At 39.2% G+C, this 22145-nt stretch overlaps 1 protein-coding gene across 23 annotated transcripts in view; it reads left to right on the top strand.

Annotated features, from left to right (window-relative positions):
• The window catches only part of SYNE1 (spectrin repeat containing nuclear envelope protein 1), a 522579-nt gene that overhangs the window by 284042 nt on the left and 216392 nt on the right, over positions 1-22145 (top strand). For all 23 annotated transcript variants that reach the window (XM_055390873.2, XM_019029254.4, XM_055390870.2 and 20 more), the window contains 10 exons: positions 1833-2150; positions 3065-3220; positions 3376-3546; positions 4454-4780; positions 6037-6189; positions 6473-6640; positions 9580-9756; positions 12590-12736; positions 17457-17582; positions 19882-20058. In XM_055390873.2, coding sequence (XP_055246848.1) covers positions 1833-2150; positions 3065-3220; positions 3376-3546; positions 4454-4780; positions 6037-6189; positions 6473-6640; positions 9580-9756; positions 12590-12736; positions 17457-17582; positions 19882-20058 — 1920 coding nt within the window. The remainder of the gene's footprint in view (positions 1-1832; positions 2151-3064; positions 3221-3375; positions 3547-4453; positions 4781-6036; positions 6190-6472; positions 6641-9579; positions 9757-12589; positions 12737-17456; positions 17583-19881; positions 20059-22145) is intronic.

Genomic DNA, 22145 nt, shown 5'->3' with positions numbered 1-22145 from the left:
TTTCACCATGCATTAATTCTTACATTTTCTATTGTGAGCCACCACAAAGGTTAAAAAAGAAGGAAGATGCTAGTGGCAGGAAGCAGTGGTGGAGAATTGTGATGCTGCAACCACAAAGCAGAATTTCTTCAGGATCCTGATGTTCTGTAGCATGTACATGGTGTAGGGATTGGCCAGTAGTGTGGAACATATTCAGAAATTATTTTATATAACCTGAAGGCCTAGTTTGGGTCATAGAACATATATATAGTTTATATATTTTAATATAATATCTTTAATATATTAATATATTTTAATATATTATATACACACATTTATGTTACTTATAGATTTTATATATTTAACAATATTATATATATATATTTATTTAAATATTGAACCATTTTTTCCTTCAGAATACAGACTTGAAATTTGGGATATATGAGAATTTATTTAATAGAATATTAACTTGGATAATAGATAAAGTGGTTATTTATGAACTATGGAAAAGATGTTGAGAAGATTAATAAATTAGTCAACTACTGTCCAGGGCCACAGTGTCTGTATTTTTAAATAAAATATTATTGGAATGCAGCCACACCCATTTATTTATGTATCGTCTGTGGTTTTATTCATACTACAATGGCAGAGTTAAGTCATTGCAACAGAGACCTATGGCCCACAAGATCCAAATTATTTACTATCAGGCCTTTCAGAGAAAAAGTTTGCCAACCTTGAATTAGGAAAATGATTATAAAAAATTGTCTTGAAAAAAAGTCTAAATATTTTAGAATAAAGTTTATGTATTTGTTGCCAACTTGATTAATATTTTACCATGTATATCTATAGTTCTTCTCCTTCCATGTGCATATGTCTTTACATTATACCATGCTTGAAGTGACATCATATTTGAAGAAAAATTTTCTATTAGTTGAAACCATGTGAGAATGTTATTTTTGTAAGAAAAATATTTTAGCAATCTTAAGTGGTTTTTAAAATATAGTATTGAGAAATACTATGTTTTAACTACATATACTGATATTTTTAACATTGTTGATGGGATTTGACTTGATTTATTTTACTTTGGGTGATCAGATCAAGTGACAGTATAGATTTATATTTATCACCAGAAATATAAGTGTGCCATGTTGTTTTACCACATCTTTAAGGATATAAGATTCTTTTTGTCCTATAAAAAATAGCGTATGCTCTTCAAAACTTGATTTATACTAAATTTGTAGGGTAAATCTTTGGGGCTTAGGCTTTGGTGGAGGAAATTTATTTGCACCTCAGAGCACCTGGTGGGCAGGTGTGATGAACCAATTTCCCAAGTTTGTGTGCCCTGCACTCTCCAGGTTCAAATTTTCTTGGCCACCACAATGCCTAGAGTACAGCTTTGGCAAAAGATTCCTCCTTAGCAAGCAGAGGGTTCATTGTTTCTTTCTCAGTCACAAATGTAGCACTGAGCTATTCAATGTCAAAGCAAGAAGCTTAAGTCACTTTAAGCAGATTATGAGCTATAATAAGCCTAGGTCATTCTTTTAAACAATAGCCCTTTATTCACAAGTGTTTTTGCCTGTTAGCTAAAAAGTCAAATTTCGGAAACTGTTGACTGAGAAAAATATTGGGGAGTGTGTGTGTGTGTGTGTTGATTATTTTAATTGAAAAAGTTTTAGGAATCCTTCTGACTTCGGAGAAAATATGGTTAGGGACATATTTTTGTATAGGGCATAATAAAATCATTTTTTTCTAATGAGAAGTTCAAGCAGGCACAGTTGGCTTGGGCGAGACATGCTAACCCATGCAAGTGTGAAATATGATTGAGAGTGACAGCCATACCTTTTTCTCTGCAGGAGCTACAGGTACACTGTGCAGAGGGGCAGGCCCTGTTGAACTCAGTGCTGCACACCAGAGAGGATGTGATCCCATCAGGTATCCCACAGGCAGAGGACCGGGCTTTAGAGTCTCTCCGGCAAGACTGGCAGGCTTACCAGCACAGGCTGTCCGAGACCCGAACTCAGTTCAATAATGTGGTGAACAAATTGAGGCTAATGGAGCAAAAGTTTCAGCAAGTAGATGAATGGCTCAAAACAGCAGAGGAGAAAGTTAGTCCCAGGACCAGACGTCAGTCTAACAGGGCAACCAAAGAGATACAATTACATCAGATGAAGGTACAACTCATGTAGATTCCTGATCTTTGTCAAAGCTACAGTTACCTTGCATAGTTTGTTTCATTAAAATATTTAGTAACTTTTATCCAAAGCTTAGGCTTTGCAAAATCTTTTTGATTACCTAGAAAGTTAAAATAAATCACAATGGAGCATTCCTCTTACAGCAATTATTTCATAAATTAGTCTTTGATACAAGGTAGTTTAATGTGACCGTTTTATATTTTCTTTCCATACCCTCTTACCTTGTTTTGTGAAGATACATGAATGCTTGTATTACAATAATTTAAGTTTATGGTTCTGATATGAAATTGCTCCAATATAGTTCATTGAAATAGTACTTGAGAATTAGTTTTATTCCAAGTTTTATGCAATTTTAGTGCACACATCTAAAATAATGCTTGAGCCTTAGGAATTTATTTTCATTATCCACCCATTTTAAAATTGATCTAGGTACAATAGGAGGTCGAAAAAATTATGCCACTTTGTTTTCATGTTTATTTATTTTATTTAATTTTTTTGGAGACAGAGTCTTGCTCTGTCGCCCAAGCTGGAGTGCAGTGGCGCGGTCTCAGCTCACTGTAACCTCTGTCGCCTGGGTTCAAGCGATTCTCCTGCCTCAGCCTCCCAAGCAGCTGGGACTACAGGCGTGAGCCACCGCACCTGGCCTGTTTTCATTTTTAATTTTTGAATTGAAGTGTAATAGATACAGAAAACTATCCAACTCAAGTGTACAGTTTGTATCACATTGTTGTAATATAATATTTATGAAGATAACATATGGCATTTTCAAAATTATATCTCAAAATAAACATCTTCTAAACATACACTGAAACCATTTCCTATAAGAAGATATACGTTTGTCTTATTCGAATGGCTAAGATTGAATCTTTCCCTTCGATACTTTGTCATTTCAGAAGTGGCACGAAGAAGTGACTGCATACAGAGATGAAGTTGAGGAAGTGGGAGCTAGAGCTCAGGAGATACTGGACGAGAGCCACGTGAACAGCAGAATGGGTTGCCAGGCCACCCAGCTGACTTCCAGATACCAGGCCCTGCTTCTCCAAGTGCTGGTGAGTGGGTCACCAGGTGCTCAGCATAGACCAGCAAACTTCGCCAGCCAAAATAGCCTTCCTTTCACTAACATCCAGTGAAGATACATATTCATCAACAAAGGCCCTGGCACAGGCCTTTACTTCACCATTCAATTTTCTCTTTTCTTTCATAGGAACAAATAAAATTCCTGGAGGAAGAGATTCAGAGTTTGGAGGAATCAGAATCATCCCTCAGTTGCTATTCTGATTGGTATGGCTCTACTCATAAAAACTTCAAGAATGTGGCTACCAAGATTGACAAAGTAGATACAGCAATGATGGGGAAGAGATTGAAGACGTTGGAGGTAGGCACTCATACTTCAGATTTGTATCCAACCTTTCCGTTCACCAAGCTGCCCCATTCTCCTGCATAGGTACTAGAAACACAGGTGATCATCCCAGCCATTATGATTGGTGATCCTGAGCTCATCATTTTACTTGAAATACTAAGTTGGCTCTTTAAGGCCAAAAGCTGGCTTTCACTTATTGATGATGTGTTGTTATCAGAATGACTTACACATGGACACCCATGAAAGTCTTCACTGAATTCCAGTGTGACACTTCAATATTAAGAGAAAACTATCTCTCTCAAATTAATGGCCCAGTGCTTGTACAGAGTTTAAACTCAGGTCTTTAGAAGGAGATTGCTAAGGATGAGAGAAACATCAAGTTCTTTTTCAAGTCTCTGATTTGGAAATGATATATTGAACTTTTAGAACCTATATTGAAATAAAGAAGCCAGGGTTCCTGATTCCTGGCACGTCAAATCTGGTTATGAATGTCAAGAACTTATTTTAAAGGGAAATAGGTGGACTTAAAAACAGGCCTTGAGAAACCTTTCTTTAAAAGGAAAAGAAATGGCCAGGCACAGTGGCTCACACCTGTAATCCCAGCAGTTTGGGAGGCTGAGGTGGGTGGATTGCTTGAGGTCAGAAGTTCAAGACCAGCCTGACCCACATGGTGAAACCCTGTCTCTACTAAAAAATACAAAAATTAGCTGGGCATGGTAGCATGCACCTGTAGTCCCAGCTACTTCGGAGGCTGCGGCAGAAGAATCGCTGGAACCCAGGAGGCGGAAGTTGCAGTGAGCCAAGATTGTGCCACTGCACTCTAGCCTGGGTGATAAAGTGAAACTCCATCTCAAAAAAAAAAAAAAGAAAGAAAAGAAAAGAAATAAGACTACCTTTGCTTCCTACTCACTCTCTTTTTCAGGTTTTGCTCAAAGACATGGAGAAAGGTCACAATTTGCTGAAATCAGCCCGGGAGAAAGGAGAGAGGGCTGTTAAATACTTGGAGGAAGGCGAGGCAGAGAAGTTAAGAAAGGAGATTCATGATCACGTGGAGCAGTTGAAGGAACTGACCAGCACTGTCCGGAAAGAACACATGACGCTGGAAAAAGGTCTTCATTTAGCAAAGGAATTCTCAGATAAATGCAAAGCACTGACACAGTGGATAGCAGAATACCAGGAAATCCTACATGTTCCTGAAGAACCCAAAATGGAATTATATGAGAAAAAAGCTCAGTTATCTAAATACAAGGTAGTGTGTTTACTCATTGACAGATGCATGCAGAGGTCACACAGAGACCAAATGGGAGGGAGGTGATTCTTGCTGGGTGTCACCCGTAACGGCTGCTGGAATGCACCCCGCATGTGTCCGTTCTGCAGCTGACCAGTGATGCCATGACCTATGGAGATTTATTGGGTTAAATCCACTACCTCAGAGTTATTTTTGCATTCAGAGATCTGATACTCAAAGATTGTATCAATATATTTATTGATTGTACGTATCTGTCAATCAATGAAGACCTTTTCTGATGTGTGAGCTAGGTATTTGGATCCTCCAGGTAAAATCTTGCTGGCATCAGGATCCCATATCTTTCCCATATTGAGGCTTCCCTTCATCTTCTGGTACCTAAGGCTAGAAACTGACCTGTGGTAAATTGAAAATGACATATCATATTTATAAGAAAATAAGTTCTAGTTAACAAACTCGAGCTAAGTACCTTAGAAACTGATTTTTGAAAGAATAAATAGTGATGTGGCTATAGCTATACGTGACATAGACACAGGTACTTCACCCACTCAAATTTTTGAAGCAATTATGCAAGCTTATATGTGGAATAATTTGTGTTATAAATTTGTTCTGGATGATTGAGTGATACCTTTTAAGGATTACAGTGTGCTGGCTTACCCCAAAGCTTTCCCTGTTGGAAGCTTTTGTGACAGCCTCTTCCAGCCAATGTCTATTTCTATCCTTGGCTTCTCTGCCAAGCCCGACAACTTGTCTTTGAAGAGGCCACATAAGAATCACAACCTCTTCCTCCTGGCCACTGAGTTCTTGATAGATTTAAATAGTGCTTTTAGCCTATCTCAGCAAGGTCACAACTGGAATTGTTCTTGCTAACTCCATAAATAGCTCAAACTGGAACTAACTTCATGAACTCAAAATCAAAAGATAGTGGCCTTTTTATGTTGAGATTTTTTTTCTCTGATGAAAGGAATAAGGTAGAAGCCAGAAATATAAGCTATATTTAATTTAGACAAATATAACTATTTCCCATCCTTTTATCTCCACATAGGAAGGGCCATTTGATGTGTGACTCTGCTGTTGTATTTAGAAACTGTGTTCGTCTTAATAAATCGCTCTCTCTTTAATGTTTTGCACCTATTGCTTCATAAATATGAACAATCTTTCTTTGAGGTGGATCATCTCTTGCATACCATGGGAATATGTATGTATTCATCTTGTCCACAGAGATGAGCAGGCTCATTTTTTTTTCTTTGTAATTCAAGTCACTTCAACAAATGGTGCTGTCCCATGAACCATCAGTAAAGTCAGTGAGAGAGAAGGGTGAAGCTCTTTTGGAACTGGTGCAGGATGTCACTTTAAAGGACAAAATAGATCAACTTCAAAGTGATTACCAGGACCTGTGCAGCATAGGAAAGGTAAGGAGAGATGAAAGACTCCGTAAAAGGGTTTATTTTCCAAAATGTGGGTCCTGACTCCTTTCTCTCTGTCACGTAATTTTAAGGCCTGGTACGGGTTAGTATTTTTTTTTATTCAGATGGATATTTAATTGGCATAGTGACTATGTTTTTTTTCCATTCCTGGTAGTTTTCTAAGTAGCTCTAACTACCCTGTGAGTTGCACTGGGTTTTTGTAATACAAAACAGTTTTGAGTAGGTTTTTCACTTGAAAGTCATCTCTGATGGACACCTGGTTTTGCAGGAGCATGTCTTCAGTCTGGAGGCGAAAGTCAAAGACCATGAAGACTACAACAGTGAGCTCCAAGAGGTCGAAAAGTGGCTGCTGCAGATGTCCGGCAGACTGGTGGCACCTGACCTCCTGGAGACAAGCAACCTGGAGACAATCACCCAGCAATTGGCCCACCACAAGGTACCCCTGACCTTTAAAGGGCTGCCTTTGGGATGGCTTCACCAGTGTGTGTACGTGTGTGTCTGTGCATATGTGTGCATGTGTGGGGGTGCACACACAGGTGCATCTCTGGTTTATAATGATTGTACTGAGAGAATCAGGTCTGTATTAGTCCGTTTTCACATGGCTGAAAAAGACATACCTGAGACTGGGCAATTTATAAAAGAAAGAGGTTTGTTGGACTTACAGTTTCTTGTGGCTGGGGAGGCCTCACAATCACAGTGGAAGGTTAAGGCACATCTCACATGGCAGCAGACAACAGAAGAGAGCATTTGCAGGGAAACTCCCCTTTTTGAAACCATCAGATCTCATGAGACTTATTTGCTATCATGAGAACAGCACAGGAAAGAGCTGTCCCCATGATTCAGTTATCTCCTACCAGGTCCCTTCTACAACACGTGGGTATTCAAGATGAGATTTGGGTGGGGAGACAGCCAAACCATATGAAGGTCTGAGTCTCAAGCACTTCTGACAATTGACAACAATTGAACTTGATATTCAAGTGAATCAAGAAGAGTTGGATCCTCGCGTTGAACTTCTGAACACATTGCTGCATTTTCCCCAGCTAATAATTTTTATCTCAGAATTTAGTCTTTATGGAGTCTGTTTTAGAAAATGCAGCCAAAGGCATCAGAAAGTCTGGATCCTAGGCTGGACTCTTCCCCTTCCTGGAGAGACACCTTAGCCTATCTGAGTCTGTCCTTTCTCCTTTAGGATGATAACAATACCAGCCCATCTCATAATTGTTGTGCTAATCACAGGAGATAATATTTGTGAAGACATTTTGTAAATCACGAAGTACAAAACTAATATGAGGAGTTCTTATCTTTGATATAGGTGATAGGCTAAAAGCACTATTTAAATCTATCAAGATAAGAACTTAATAATACGTATTTTTAGTAATCATGTTTACCAGATGATAGATGTTATGGTCACAGTTTTATGGAGCAACTTATTTGTGATCTTAATGGAAAACAAGTTTACTCATGATGTGGTCAGTGTCTGACAGTGCATCTTAGGAAAGCCAGTTAGCCCCTCTGGGCTGCAACATTTCTGTCTATAAGAAAGGATTTTATTTAACAAATATGAATAAAAAAGTAGCTACACAATACCTTCTGGCAGGCACTGAGGAGATGACAATCCAGAAGGTAGTCTACCCCATGAATGGCCTCATGATGGAGTGGTTCTGTTCTAACTCAGAGACAGAGTGGTTCTTTTCAACTGAGCGTATATAATAACTGCTAGCCCAGCACTGTTTGTAGACCCTGGACTGCTGAAGGGCCACCCAGGTTTCCTATAGATATAATGATGGGTTACCCAGGCAACCCAATGTTGGATTGTGTCACTTGTCATTAGCTTCATATAACAGAAAAAAAAAAACCACTAGAACTTGATTTTATTTATTTATGTATTTATTTATTTTTATTTTATTTTATTTTTTTGAGACAGAGTTTTGCTCTTGTTGCCCAGGCTGGAGTGCAATGGTGCAACCTCAGCTCACTATAACCTCTGCCTCCTGGGTTCAAGCGATTCTTCTGCCTCAGCCTCCCAAGTAGCTGAGATTATAGGTGCCCTCCACTATGCCCGACTAACTTTTGTATTTTTAGTAGAGACAGGGTTACACCATCTTGGCCAGGCTGATCTCTAACTCCTGACCTCAGGTGATCCACCAGTCTCAGCCTCCCAAAATGCTGGGATTACAGGCATGAGCCACCGCATCTGGCCAGAACGTGATTTTTTAAAAATAAGTTATTCTTCCCTGAGTCATCTATAAGAATGCTCACTAAAGAATGCAAGTGGGCATGGTGGTGTGAGGTGAAATCAGGCCGAGCTATGTCTAAAGCCTGGGGGCTGTGCCATACCTTGACTGTGTTGTGCAACCTCACTGTGATTCAGTTTCCTCATCTATAAAACAATGATAATACACATTCGTCAGGCTTATATATAATTCCTGGACTATAGCAGGTACTTAATAAATGATAAGTTTAAATGCTACTTTCATTATTATAAACAGTAATAGATGTAAGTTAGATATTACATGAATTAAAAATTAGATATTAGATTATTACAGAAACTAGAATTAGATTATTATATTTGTGCAAAAGTAATTGCAGTTTTTGCCATTAAAAGTAATAACAGGCCGGGCGCGGTGGCTCACACTTGTAATCCAAGCACTTTGGGAGGCCGAGGCCAGCAGATCACTTGAGGTCAGGAGTTCAAGACCAGCTGGCCAACATGGTAAAACTCCATCTCTACTAAAAATACAAAAAAAAAAAAAAATTAGCCAGGTGTGGTGGTGGGCACCTGTAATCCCACCTACTCGGGAGGCTGAGGCAGGAGAATTGCTTGAACCTGGGAGGTGGAGGTTGCAGTAAGCTGAAATTGCGCCACTGCACTCCAGCCTGGGCAGCAGAGTGACACTCTGTCTTAAAAAAAAAAAAAAAAAAAAAAAGGAATGACAAAAAACACAACTACTTTTGCACCAACCTTATAGAAATAAGATATTATATAAAGTTGATGAAATAGTAATTAGATTGTTTTAGATAAAAATTATGCCAGAATTCTAACTTATTAACCTGAAAAATATAGGGACATCTTTTTGTCTGGTAATAATACCATGGAGTATTATCTCTCTGAGACCAGCCGTGAACACATTCTAGTGTTAAAGGTTACTTCATCATTCCTTGTGTAACTAATCTCTTAAACTCATTGACTCTTCCTCTTGGAGTATCCCTGAAAACATACATGTGCTTTTGTTTTCATTTAATATATAACTAAGGTAAATTGCAAGATTCTTTCAAAAACAATATTAAACAGTGAAATTATCTATCTTAAACTTTGATGGATAAGTTACTTAAAAGTACAATTCTGAAAACTCTGTATTGGTTTCATTTTTGCAGGCAATGATGGAAGAAATTGCTGGTTTTGAAGACCGTTTGAACAATCTTCAAATGAAAGGTGATACTTTGATTGGCCAATGTGCAGACCACCTGCAAGCGAAACTTAAACAAAACGTGCATGCTCATCTGCAGGGCACAAAGGACAGCTACTCAGCGATCTGCAGCACAGCTCAGAGGGTGAGCTCACCCAGAACATTCCACAATGACAAGGAATTATGGGGAGAGGCTGTGCAGTCTAGAGACTTTTTACAAATAGAGTCGATGCTCAAATCTTTGGATTCGTTTTGGTGTGTTGCCAGACAGGAAATACGAGGATAAATTTCACAGTCGCTATGTGAACACAAAACTAACATATTTTGTATTTGATTGATGTGACTAAGCAGTGAATTTCAGATATTGGTTTTTTTGTTTTGTTTTGTTTGAGACGGAGTCTCACTCTGTCGCCCAGGCTGGAGTGCAGTGGCACGATCTCGGCTCACTGCAAGCTCCGCCTCCCAGGTTCACGCCATTCTCCTGCTTCAGCCTCCCAAGTAGCTGGGACTACAGGCGCCCGCCAACACGCCTGGCTAATTTTTTGTATTTTTAGTAGAGACGGGGTTTCACCGTGTTAGCCAGGATGGTCTCGATCTCCTGACCTCGTGATCCGCCCACCTCGGCCTCCCAACGTGCTGGGATTACAGGTGTGAGCGAATTTCAGATATTGTTTTATCCAATTTGTTTATTCCATGAATTGATTGTGAAAAGGTTTGTTAAAAGTTGATTTGGGCCGGGCATGGTGGCTCAAGCCTATAATCCCAGCACTTTGGGAGGCCAAAGCAGGTGAATCACTTGAGGTCAGGAGCTCGAGACCAGCCTGGCCAACATGGTGAAACCCCGTCCTCACTAAAAATACAAAAAATTACCCGGGCGTGGTGGCAAGCACCTGTAATCCCCGCTACTCCGGAGGCTGAGGCAGCAGAATCGCTTGAACCTGGGAGGCAGAGATTGCAGTGAGCCGAGATCGTGCCACTGCACTCCAGCCTGGGGGACAAAGTGAGACTCCGTCTAAATAAAAATAAATAAATAAATAAATAAAGCTAATTTGTTTGTGGGTAAAAGGAATTTGAGGAAATTTAAAAAAGAAAAAAATAGTTGATGTGTTTGAATAGAGGATGTGTTTTTCTTTGCACACGATCAATACTTTCTAATTTTCCATTTATTATGTAACACAAAAGTAAATTTATTTCATATTTTTCACGATAATTATTTTCTTTTTAACTGTATGCAGCCTGGGTTCTAATCTAAATCAATATTTGTTTGCATTCATATAGAATTTGAGAAACGAGTGACTGACAAATATGACTTACACTTAAGTGGGTGTACTTCCACTAAAACAGAATTCTTAATGTTTTAGAAATAAGTGTAAGAGGGGTAAGAATGGCTATTTTAACAAAAACTTACTAAAATTGGTAAATTGCTTTCTATTATTCTAGAATTTTTAAATGACACTACAAAGAGTTTTTATAAGCCTTTAAACTTAGTATTCTGTGTATTTTTGTTTACTGGACTAGCCAGTAAGAACTGGTGATACACCAGTGATGTGGTTAGAATGGTCCATGTTCACCATAATAATAAAAAAAATTCTGAGTGACATTAGTAACTTCCTAGACTTAAAAAAAAAAAGTCACCCTCAAAGGTTAACAAAAAGAACTGGTGATAGATACATCAGTGATGTGGTTAGAATGGTCCATGTTCACCATAATAATAAAAAAAATTCTGGGTGACATTAGTCAACTTCCTAGACTTAAAAAAAAATCACCTTCAAAGGTTAACAAAAGAGGACTACAAGAATCTAATAAATAATTGAAAATGATGACAAGGGGAGAAAAGGGGGAGTGAAGAGAGAAAATGAGGCTACACATAGAACTTTCTGGTGAGTTCATTCGTTCACTCATTCAACAGAGATTTCTTATACACTGTCTTCCTTCACAGTGGACATTTTCTTTGTATTAGGGATACAGTTTAATTTGTTTTAATTGGTGGATGTTGGAAAAGCCAACATAATTTTTAAAATTTAAAAAGTGAATGAAATTCTAAGAACATAATCAGAACTTCATAATTAAAGTTTGCAAAAGTGATAAAGAGAACAAAACACCATTCTTTTAAAAATTCTGCTTGGAATAAGAATAAATAAGGGATAAACCTAATGTCAGACGAAAGTGATGAATTTAAAAGATGACAGAGAAAAGCAGAATTCAATGATTGCTTCTATTGTCTCAATAATGAAAGAAATGCCAGGTTAAACTAATTTCCTTCTTTTTTCCTTTTTCCTAAATGGAAACATCGCAGATATATTTTCTCTTGATCTCAAATAGACAACATAATTTTTCTTAATACGTCTTATGGATAAAATGAAAATTGGTTGGCTTGTTAAGGATTAATTAATTAAATAGACATATCAGAAAGTGTATGAATTATTCTGGATTATTTTTGCCCTGGAACATAACTTCTAAGATGAAGTGAGGACATCCACCTCTCCACTCCTCATGTTATAATTTAGTTCAAATTTTACCCTACCTCTATTGCAGAAGCATCTCAGTTAGAGAAACATTGGTTATCTTTTTTTGAGATCATTTTTTATTTTTACTTTTAGTTGCTAGCTTAAACAAAAAGTGCAATATTTATACCATAGGAAGAGAAGCTGCAAAAACCTCTGTTTATGACAATTAACTTCAATGATTTTATGTATTCTAGCATGCCTCTACGGTTATATTTACCCTGCTCATGTTCTCTTCCCCTAATCCGGATATTACATTGTGATGTGTGGTCCGAGAAGTTATCAACTGGAGTATAGGCATTGCATTTTGCAACATCTGGGGAGACATACAACTGCCTTAGATATTAGATGAAATTGCAGAATCTTGGGGGAAAAATCCATTTAGATGTACTGGTCATGTTTCATTGAATTTCAATGATCTTTATAGAGGTAGAAAGCGGTTCTCATAATCTCAGCATGATTGTATTGTCTCAGGTGTACCAGAGTTTGGAACACGAACTTCAGAAGCACGTCAGCCGACAAGACACCCTGCAGCAGTGCCAGGCCTGGCTTTCTGCAGTCCAGCCGGATTTAGAGCCAAGTCCTCAACCACCTCTTAGTAGGGCAGAAGCCGTTAAGCAGGTAGTAAACTCCTGAAAGTTTGTGTTATTCTCATGAATCATTCAGAGCGTCAATGAAAATGTGTGAAGTACCTATGATGTGCCAAACTGTATTGACTCCTGGGAATCTAAAAGTAGGAAGAAGGTCTGAGGTTGGCTCTAGTGGAGTTCATGTGCCAGCCAGAAGATGGACATGATACTGAGGGGCCAACTTGGTAGACTAGAAAGAGAATGGGGCCAGGCGTAGTGGCTCATGCCTGCAATCCCAGCACTTTGGGAGGCCAAAACGGGCGAATCACTTGAGGCCAGGAGTTCGAGACCAGCCTGGCCAACAAGGTGAAATCCCATCTCTACTAAAAATATAAACATTAGCTGGGCATGGTGGCGTGCACCTGTAATCCCAGCTACCCTGGGATTGAGGTAGGAGGGTACCTACCCTCCTGAGGCTGAGGAGGCTGAGGCAGGAGAATCGCTTGAACCTGGGAGGCAGAGGTTGCAGTGAGCCAAGATCATGCCACTGCACTCCAGCTTGGGTGACAGAGCAAGACTCTGTCTCGAAAAATTAAAAAATAAAAACAAAAAATGAAATAAAAGAATAATAAAAATAAACTATTAAAAAGAAAAAAAAAAAAAGAGAATGGGGCCGGGCATAGTGGCTCATGCCTGTAATCCCAACACTTTGAGAGGCCAAGGCGGGCCGACCACACAGTTTCAAGAGTGCAAGACCATCCTGGCCAACATGGTGAAACCTCATCTCTACTAAAAATACACAGATTAGCTGGGCATGGTGGCAGGCGCCTGTAATCCTAGCTATTCAGGAAGCTGAAGCACGAAAATTGCTTGAACCTGGGAGGTGGAGGAGGAGGTTGCAGTGAGCCAAGATTGCGCCACTGCACTCCAGCCTGGGCACCAGAGTGAGACTCTGTCTCAAAAAAAAAAAAAAAAAAAGAAAAAGAAAAGAAAAGAAAACGAAAGAAAGAGAATGGGCACTGTAACCAAAGATTAATTCTGATATTTATTCTGTTGGGGGACCATGGGTAAGTCGCTTAATTTCTCCAAGCCTCCGAGATAGTTTCCTACTATCAAAAGTGACATTTATAAGTATACTTACTTCTAAAAGTTATAATGAAATGCAAATATCACACTACAGATAAACATGATTTATAAACAGAAAAGTAATACTAGCTTCTTGCATAGTTTTGGGGCATAGACAAGGTGCTTCATAAATAATTATTGAATGGATGATGAATGAAATGTTAGTTTTTATCATGTGAAAGGAATTCTATTCCATATTAATTTGACATCCACATGCTGGAAATGTTATTGCTGAGACTTAATCAGAATATGTGGGAAATATTTTTTTAAACTTTTGTACTAAGCAGCTTTTGTATGCAGTGTTGACTCCGTGGGAAAATATTTTAGAGGAATTTAGTTATAAAGGTTATTGCTGCCAGATATGAATTAACAGTATTTAATAATTTAATTTTTTACCACAAATTAGAATAACATAATGTATTTGATCACTGAGTCCACATAAAGAATGTGTCTAGTTAATTTGTCCCCCAAAGTATACTTTCTAAAGGCTAAGATGATTTACATTGTCATTCAATGGTTCACAAAAGTGTTCATATTTTACTTTATAAGAATAGAATCAGGACAAATGAAACATAGTTCTCCTTGAATCAAGAAAAATGAATTAAAGACTGCCTATATTCTACTTTTTTATTAGACTGTGAGTTTTCTTGAACCACAAGCCACCTTGTCTTGTGGCTGTTTGTTTCCAATGCACTTTATTCAGAACAATTCAGATCAACACTTAATTTTTCTCCTTTGTTACCAAAAAAGAAATAAAAGAGATAAAGGGAGAAGAAAGTATTAATGGCAGTGATGTTTTGCTAGAGCAGGAAGAGATTTCCTACACATACCGGAGTAAGCCGTGGTCACAGGAGGATACTGATCCTTCTTCCAGATTATGTGACTGTATGGTTCCCTGTTTCTGCCTCTTTCACATGTCTCTCAAAATGGTCTTTGAAAGTAGCCAGAGAAGGGAGTTCGAGGTGGTAGAGACACTTGGACCACAGTCACTCTGAGGAGGAAAGGTTTTTTATTTTGTTTCCTTTCTTATTTTATTTTTTTGTTGTTGTTTCTTTTGTTTTAGTTTTTCCCTTGGCAAGTGCAATAAGTCCTCACTTAATTCCATCGGTAGGTCTTAGAAACTGAAACTGTAAGTAAAACCATGTACAGCAGGTCCTCAAATAATGTCATGCCCTTCAATATGCAGCTTTGTTATAGCGTTGATGAGAACAAAAGTTGTTTCATTATACAACTTCCTGCTTAAAGAAGTCACGGTTTCCAAGAATCTGCTGACGACATTAAATGAGGACTTACTGTGTTCATGTAAAACTGACCAGGCCCTTAGTGGCTGGTGAGCTTGGATATGTGACTGGAGAATCCACTTACAATGGGCATGGTACCAAGATGCAGTGTGTATCCCCAGCACCACCCGTCTAGTAAACCCAATAAACCCTCAATACATATGTGAAGATAATACACTCCCCGCTACCACAAGAAAATGGCACATGGATTCGATTCCGTTCAGAGTGCTATATGTTTTTAGAAGGCATAAGATGTGAACTTTAGGGAATGGGAAAAAGTACTATAAGATTTTTCTGTAAAGTTGATTTTAGCAAACATCGTTTGCAGCTGTGTGGTCACTAACACTCTATATGCTGCTTCCAATGCTTTCGGAATCAGATCAACTATATAAATCATACCATCATTCCTTTCAATTAAATATGTTCATAAAATACAAATTATGACAACTTATTCTCTTCTCATATCCAAAAGTTGTTTGAGACAAATAACTTTCTCTGGGTCATAGGTGCATGATGTGGTACTTGTGCACAGTGGCTGATGACTCACAATACCGTAGTTAGCTTGTACATTCAATTGAAAAGGTGCTACTTCTGACTTAATGGGAAATTGATCTGTGTTTATTATATCCACAGGAACACAGCGTGTCTAGGTAATCCACACAGTGCAGAGGAAAAATACTCAGATTAGAGTCACAAAATCAGGCGCCATGATTGACTCTATGATTTGGGAAAATCCTGGAAGTCAACTTTATCCCTGCAACTTGTAGTCAATACTGCCTTCCTTATTTATCCCTATTTATGTAGTAATCAAGAACCACTTCTCACTACCTCAGCCACCACCCCCTGTCAGGCCATCTTCATGGATCATCTGATCCCTGCAGTAGCCTAACACCTGGGCACCGTTGCTGCCTGCCACCCCTGTGGCAACCCGTTCTCCACGTGATGTTCAGAGGGAGTCTTTGAAAGCCTGTCTCAGATCATGATGCCCCCGATATTTTCCCATCACACTTAAATTCCAACTTTCTTACCACGGCTTATGAATAGGCTGATTATAGAATTTGTTTTCCCAAATGGAACCTTGATAAGACAGAGTCTGCTTTACATAATCCAATGGGACTAGCGCAGTGGTTCACAACTGCGGTGGAGGAGATGGTGACTTTGCTCCTACAAGGGACATTTGCCACTGTCTGAACACGTTGTTGGTTGTTACAACTGGGAGTGGTGGGGACGCTGCTGGCATTAAGTGGGTAGACGCGAAGGATGCTGCTGACGTTCTGCAAGGTATAAGTCAGCCCCACAACAAAGAATTATTTGGAGTCAACTGTCAATAGTTCTGAGTTGAGAAACTCTAGACTAGAGACAAAACCCAGCAAACTGGGATGTATGGTCAGCTCTCCTTATAAGGGGCTCCATGACTTGCCCCCGCCCACCCTCCGACCTCTGCTCACACCTGATTCACTCTGCTCCAGCCTCAGGGCTTTGCATTTGCTGTCTCTCTACCCACCACATCCACCCGCCTGGAATGTTCTTACCTTATGCCATGCCATGCATTCAGGTCATTTCCTCAGAGGGGCCTGGGAGATACACTGTCCCTGAAGTGGCAATGCTTCTTCCTCATACCCTATCTGCTTAGCACCTTGATTTTCCCACATGATATTTAACACTACTAAACATCCCAGTGCAAGTTTGTTTATTTATATATTATTTATCTCCTTCCTAAGAATGTCAACTCCATGGGAGCAAGGGTTTTGCTTTATGGGCTGCTCTATGCCCGGTATCTAAAATGGAGCCTGAGTAGAATCTGAGCATCTGCAAAGAAACACATTTCTTTGTTTCTATAAATAGATTAAAGATCCACCTGGAGAAGCCTTTCTTGGGCTTGTGGAAAGAGAATAACACAAGATGAATCTCCTGCAAAGTAAAGAAGCCCAGACATCTGTGTTTTAACCTCACTCCAGTGAAACCTACCAACTCACGGACCTTTGCCTTCTGTCTCTAAGATATGCAAAAGCATGTTAAGAAGCAGGCCAGAGTAGGCTACAAATTCTTTCTCTGAAATGGAAAATAAGCTGGCATGTGAGCAAATAATCTGGAAAGATTATAGAAGTTTCTTGCGTTTTCCCCTTTCCCAGACCATACAGAATACTTTACTTACAAGGAGAAGCAAATGGTGGACAAATAAATCCCCATTGGTGATATAAATTTTTTCCTGTGAGTCACTAATATATGTCACTTGAACACAATGGTGAAAACACTGAGCATAGCAAGACTATTTTTGAAATGTCAACAGAATATTCCAAATGATACAAGTATTTGCTATCTAAATAGCTGATGCATCGCTTTCACTCTGATAATTGCCTTTTCCAGGTCAAACACTTCAGAGCTTTGCAAGAGCAGGCAAGGACCTACCTAGATCTCCTTTGCTCCATGTGTGACCTGTCAAATGCTTCGGTGAAAACCACAGCAAAAGGCATTCAACAAACAGAGCAAACGGTAAGAAAATGAAAAATCACATTGAATTTGTTTGTTTTATTATATTCTCTTGCTTGAATGTTTCATGTGAGGTTGAAAGAAAATAGCTCTTGGCTTGTTCTTGCTGTATGTAATGGTTCTACAGCCATTATAATAAATAGATATTTGAATTTCAGCTAACTTATAGAAAATTAAGCACATCCTGACACTGATGACGTCAGATTGGGACTGAATCACGTAGTCCCATTCATTCGCTGCCCATTAGAACCTTTCTTTTTTCTCCTCCTTAATGACCATTCTCTCAATTTTCCCATTTTGCCACAACTTTTTTGTTCTTTTCTCCTTTTCCATCTTTTTCTTTAGGCAATACTTAATATGAAAGGGGCTCTTGACCCTTTCTTTATTATATCAAGGATGTCAAAGAGCATGCCATCTGTCACAATCCTTCTAGTTCGTTGGTAAAGTGTGGTGTTCAGAAGGATTTTGAAATTGTCTGGGCTGTGATGAGCTAGCAGTACCGGCCCACACAGACAGATGGCAGCACTGGACGCGTATTTCCCGGCTGCTGCCACTGCAGCCTTAAACTCTTCCATGAAACACATTTGGGTTTGTTTGCTCGTTTGTTTGTTTGTTTGTTTCTTTATTGTGAGACACTCTGCCAACCAGTCTGGAGTGCAGTGGCGCTATCATCACTGACTGAAGCCTCAACTTCCTGGGCTCAGGTGATCCTCCCACCTCCGCCTCCCAAGTAGCTGGGACTATAGGCACACACCATCACACCCAGCTAATTTTTATACTTTTTGTAGAGACAGGGCTTCGCTGTGTTTCCCAGGCTGGTCTCGAACTCCTGGGCTCAAGCAATCCTCCCTCCTTGGCCTACCAAAGTGCTAGGATTACAGGCATGAGCCACCACGCCTGGCCCACATTTGAGTTTAAAAGAAAAATAAGACTTAGTTTTGGTATTTAATTTATTAAATATTCACAGAACAGTAAAATGATTCACAGGAAAAAAATGTCAAAATAATAAGGTTTTTCTCTTTAATATTATCAAATCTGTTTTTAAATCCTTACAAAAGATGATGTAACCCATTTATTTTATTTTATTTTATTTTATTTTATTTTATTTTACTTTATTTTATTTTATTTTATTTTATTTTATTTTATTTTATTTTATTTTATTTTATTTTGGAGAAAGAGTCTCACTCTGTTTCCCAGGCTGGAGCACAGTGGCGCAATTTTGGCTCACTGCAACCTCCGCCTCCCATGTTCAAGCAATTCTTGTGCCTCAGCCTCCCGAGTAGCTGGGACTACAGGTACACACCACCATGCCTGGCTACTTTTTGGTATTTTAGTAAAGAAAGGGTTTCACTGCGTTGCCCAGGTGGGTCTCGAATTCCTGAGCTCAGGCAATCCACCTGACTTGGCCTCCCAAAGTGCTAGGATTACAGACATGAGCCACCGTTCCCAGCCAATGTAACCCATTTATTTTTACAGAAATGATTTATTGAAACAAATTACACAGCTTCAAAAACCAGTGAAGCAGATCTAAAGACATATCCAAAACATTAATAATTCAGCATGTTGTAAGACGGATGAACAAATGTGCAACAGAGAACAACAGAAGTCTTTTCTAGTCAACCTTAACACCAAATTCATGAGTCATATAGATGAATCTACTGAAATGCCCAATGCGAAAAATCATCAGAGCAGCTTTAGACCTAATACATTGATAAAACTTATTAGAGTTTCGCTGGGCGCAGTGGCTCACTCCTGTAATCCCAGCACTTTGGGAGGCCAAGGCGGGCATATTATCTGAGGTTGGGAGTTCGAGACCAGCCTGACCAACGTAGAGAAACCCTGTCTCTACTAAAAATACAAAATTAGTTGGGTGTGACGGCGCAAGCCTGTAATCCCAGCTACTCAGGAGGCTGAGGCAGGAGAATCACTTGAACCCGGGAGGCAAAGATTGCAGTGAGCCGAGATCGTGCCATTGCACTCCAGCCTGGGCAACAAGAGCAAAACTCCGTCTCAAAAAAAAAAAAAAATTATTAGAGTTTCACGACACTGATTAAAACCATATAGCATAACTTGTAGACATTTAAAGTCTTTAGGAACCCTACATTTTTTTAAAAAAAAATCTGCTTTTCCTGAAGCAAATAAAGAAGTACTTTTTAAATTTATGTATTTGTGTGTGTGAGTTTGCGTGTGTATGTGTGTGTCAAGTGAGTGCACAGGCCAGCTGGAAAGTTCCATCTCTGATTCATTAACCATAAATGTTTCCATGTATGGTGGCTAACTTTTGTCTCTGTGTTTTCTCAAGATTGAACAAAGGCTCGTCCAGGCCCAGAACTTAACTCAGGGTTGGGAAGAGATCAAGCACCTGAAGTCTGAGCTCTGGATTTACCTGCAAGATGCTGATCAGCAACTGCAGAACATGAAGAGGAGGCACTCTGAGCTGGAGCTGAACATTGCACAGAACATGGTTTCACAAGTTAAGGTGGGAATTAATTTGCCCCCAAGGGAGATAAAAGAGGCCAACAGAGTAGAAAACTTGAAATGTGTTCAGTGTATTCACTTCAATATGCCTGAGTGTCTGTCAATCCTTAGACATTAATACAACTCTTTAAGGCAGAGGTCCCCAAGCCCCAGGTTATGGACAAGCACAAGTCCATGTCCTGTTAGGAACCTGGCCGCACAGTGGGAGGTGAGCAAGCATTAATGCCTGAACTCCACCTCCTGTCAGATCAGAGGCCACATCAGATTCTCATAGGAGCGCAAACCCTACTGTGAACTGCGCATGCAAGGGATCTAGGTTGCATGCTCCTTATGATAATCTAACTAATGTCTGATGATTCGAGGTGGAACAGCTTCATCCTGAAACCATCCCCCTCCAGCCCCATTCACGGAAAAATTGTTTTCCACAAAACCCATCCCAGGTGCCAAAAAGTTTGGGGACCGCTGCTTTAAGGAATAGCAAATCTGAACAAACATTATTTGGTGCCAGGGAAAACAGATTATAAAGTAGACATTCAAATATATTACTGAAGCTTCAGATGGCCACTTGCATCAGAAGACATTCATTTTCTACATTATTCCTGAGAAAAGCAGGTGTGATGTAGTCTACAGAGTAGACTGCTTAGTCAGAAAACTCTGTGACTAAGCAAACATGGAACATTATCCTTTTTTTAGATTTTCATCACCATATTATGCTAAAACTGTAGGACTGTAAGCTTATCAATTCATTAGTTATATATTTGAGCTATATGTAATTAAAGTATAATATAAATGCAGTTTGTATTACATATTTATATATAATTTAAATAATTTAAAATATGTGGGAAATTGTGGCCAGGTGTGGTGGCTCATGCCTGTAATCCCAGCACTTTGGGAAGCTGAGGTGGGCAGATCACTTGAGGCCAGGAGTTTGAGACCAGGCTGGCCAACATGGTGAGACCACATCTCTATTAAAAATACAAAAGTTAGCCTTGCGTGGCACATGCCTATAATCTCAGCTACTTGGGAGGCTGAGGCACGAGAATCATTTGAACTTGGGAGGTGGAGGTTGCAGTGAGCCATGATCATGCCACTGCACTCCAGCCTGGGCCACAGAGTGAGACTCTGTCTCAAAAAAAAGAGAAAAAAGAAAATTATAAGTGTATTAACTTGATTGGAAGTTGGGTCAGATTTTAAATAAACTTAAAGATGTTTTTTCTCTGTGATTATGAGTCAATAATAATATATTGTCTACTGGAGTGCTGTTTGCAAGTACAGAAAAAAAAGAGAATAGGGATCGGGATAATAAGATTTATTTTTTCTCAGAAACATGAACTCTTTTTTAAAAAAATTTGCGAACCATCCTAGAAATTTAATTTTTTAAAATGTATTTTATAAGAAAAGTTTTGTTTATTATAAAAGGCTTAGAATATACAGAAATGTCTTAAGAAGCAAATTTAAATCACAATGACTTGTGATACTACCATTCAGAGATAATAAACAATACCAATATTTTGCTGTATTTGTTTTAGATATACACATAATAAAAACATTCAAGATGATACTCTTGTTAACATTTTAATTGTGATTGAACCTAGCTTTAAGGACAAAATTTCATATATCAGTCAGGGGATTTAAGAGGTTTTTTCTGGGTAGTGGGAGTAAATGGAAATGGGAGTGAGCAGTGGGGAAGTATGGAAGCCTATGAACCAACCCCTTGGAGGAAACACTATCCAAAGAAATGATCCTCTGGCCACATGTTGGGCTGGCAGAGATGGTATCTTAGAGGTTTCTTTTTGCTGTGTATGCAGGGAGTAGATGAATCTAAACCATTGCCTTTCCACTTTGTGAATGTACTCCAGCCTTCCCCAACTCTGTACATAGCACCACTGCCCACCTGGTGACCCAAGCTACTTTGCCTTGTCTCTGACATTTGGAAGGTTTCCGTCAGAGGCGTTCAAACCAGAGCGACTCCATCTTGAATAGGGGCTGGGTACAATGAGGCTGAGACCTGCTGGGCTGCATTCCCAGAAAGTTAGGCATTCTTCGTCACAGGATATTTAGTTAAGGGAACAGGTTAATAATGTTTAC

Source organism: Gorilla gorilla, chromosome 5 (assembly GCF_029281585.2).
Source record: "Gorilla gorilla gorilla isolate KB3781 chromosome 5, NHGRI_mGorGor1-v2.1_pri, whole genome shotgun sequence".
Lineage (NCBI taxonomy): Eukaryota > Metazoa > Chordata > Mammalia > Primates > Hominidae > Gorilla > Gorilla gorilla.
The sequence above is the reverse complement of the archived record's forward strand: the minus strand, read 5'-3'. Positions and strand labels throughout refer to the sequence as shown.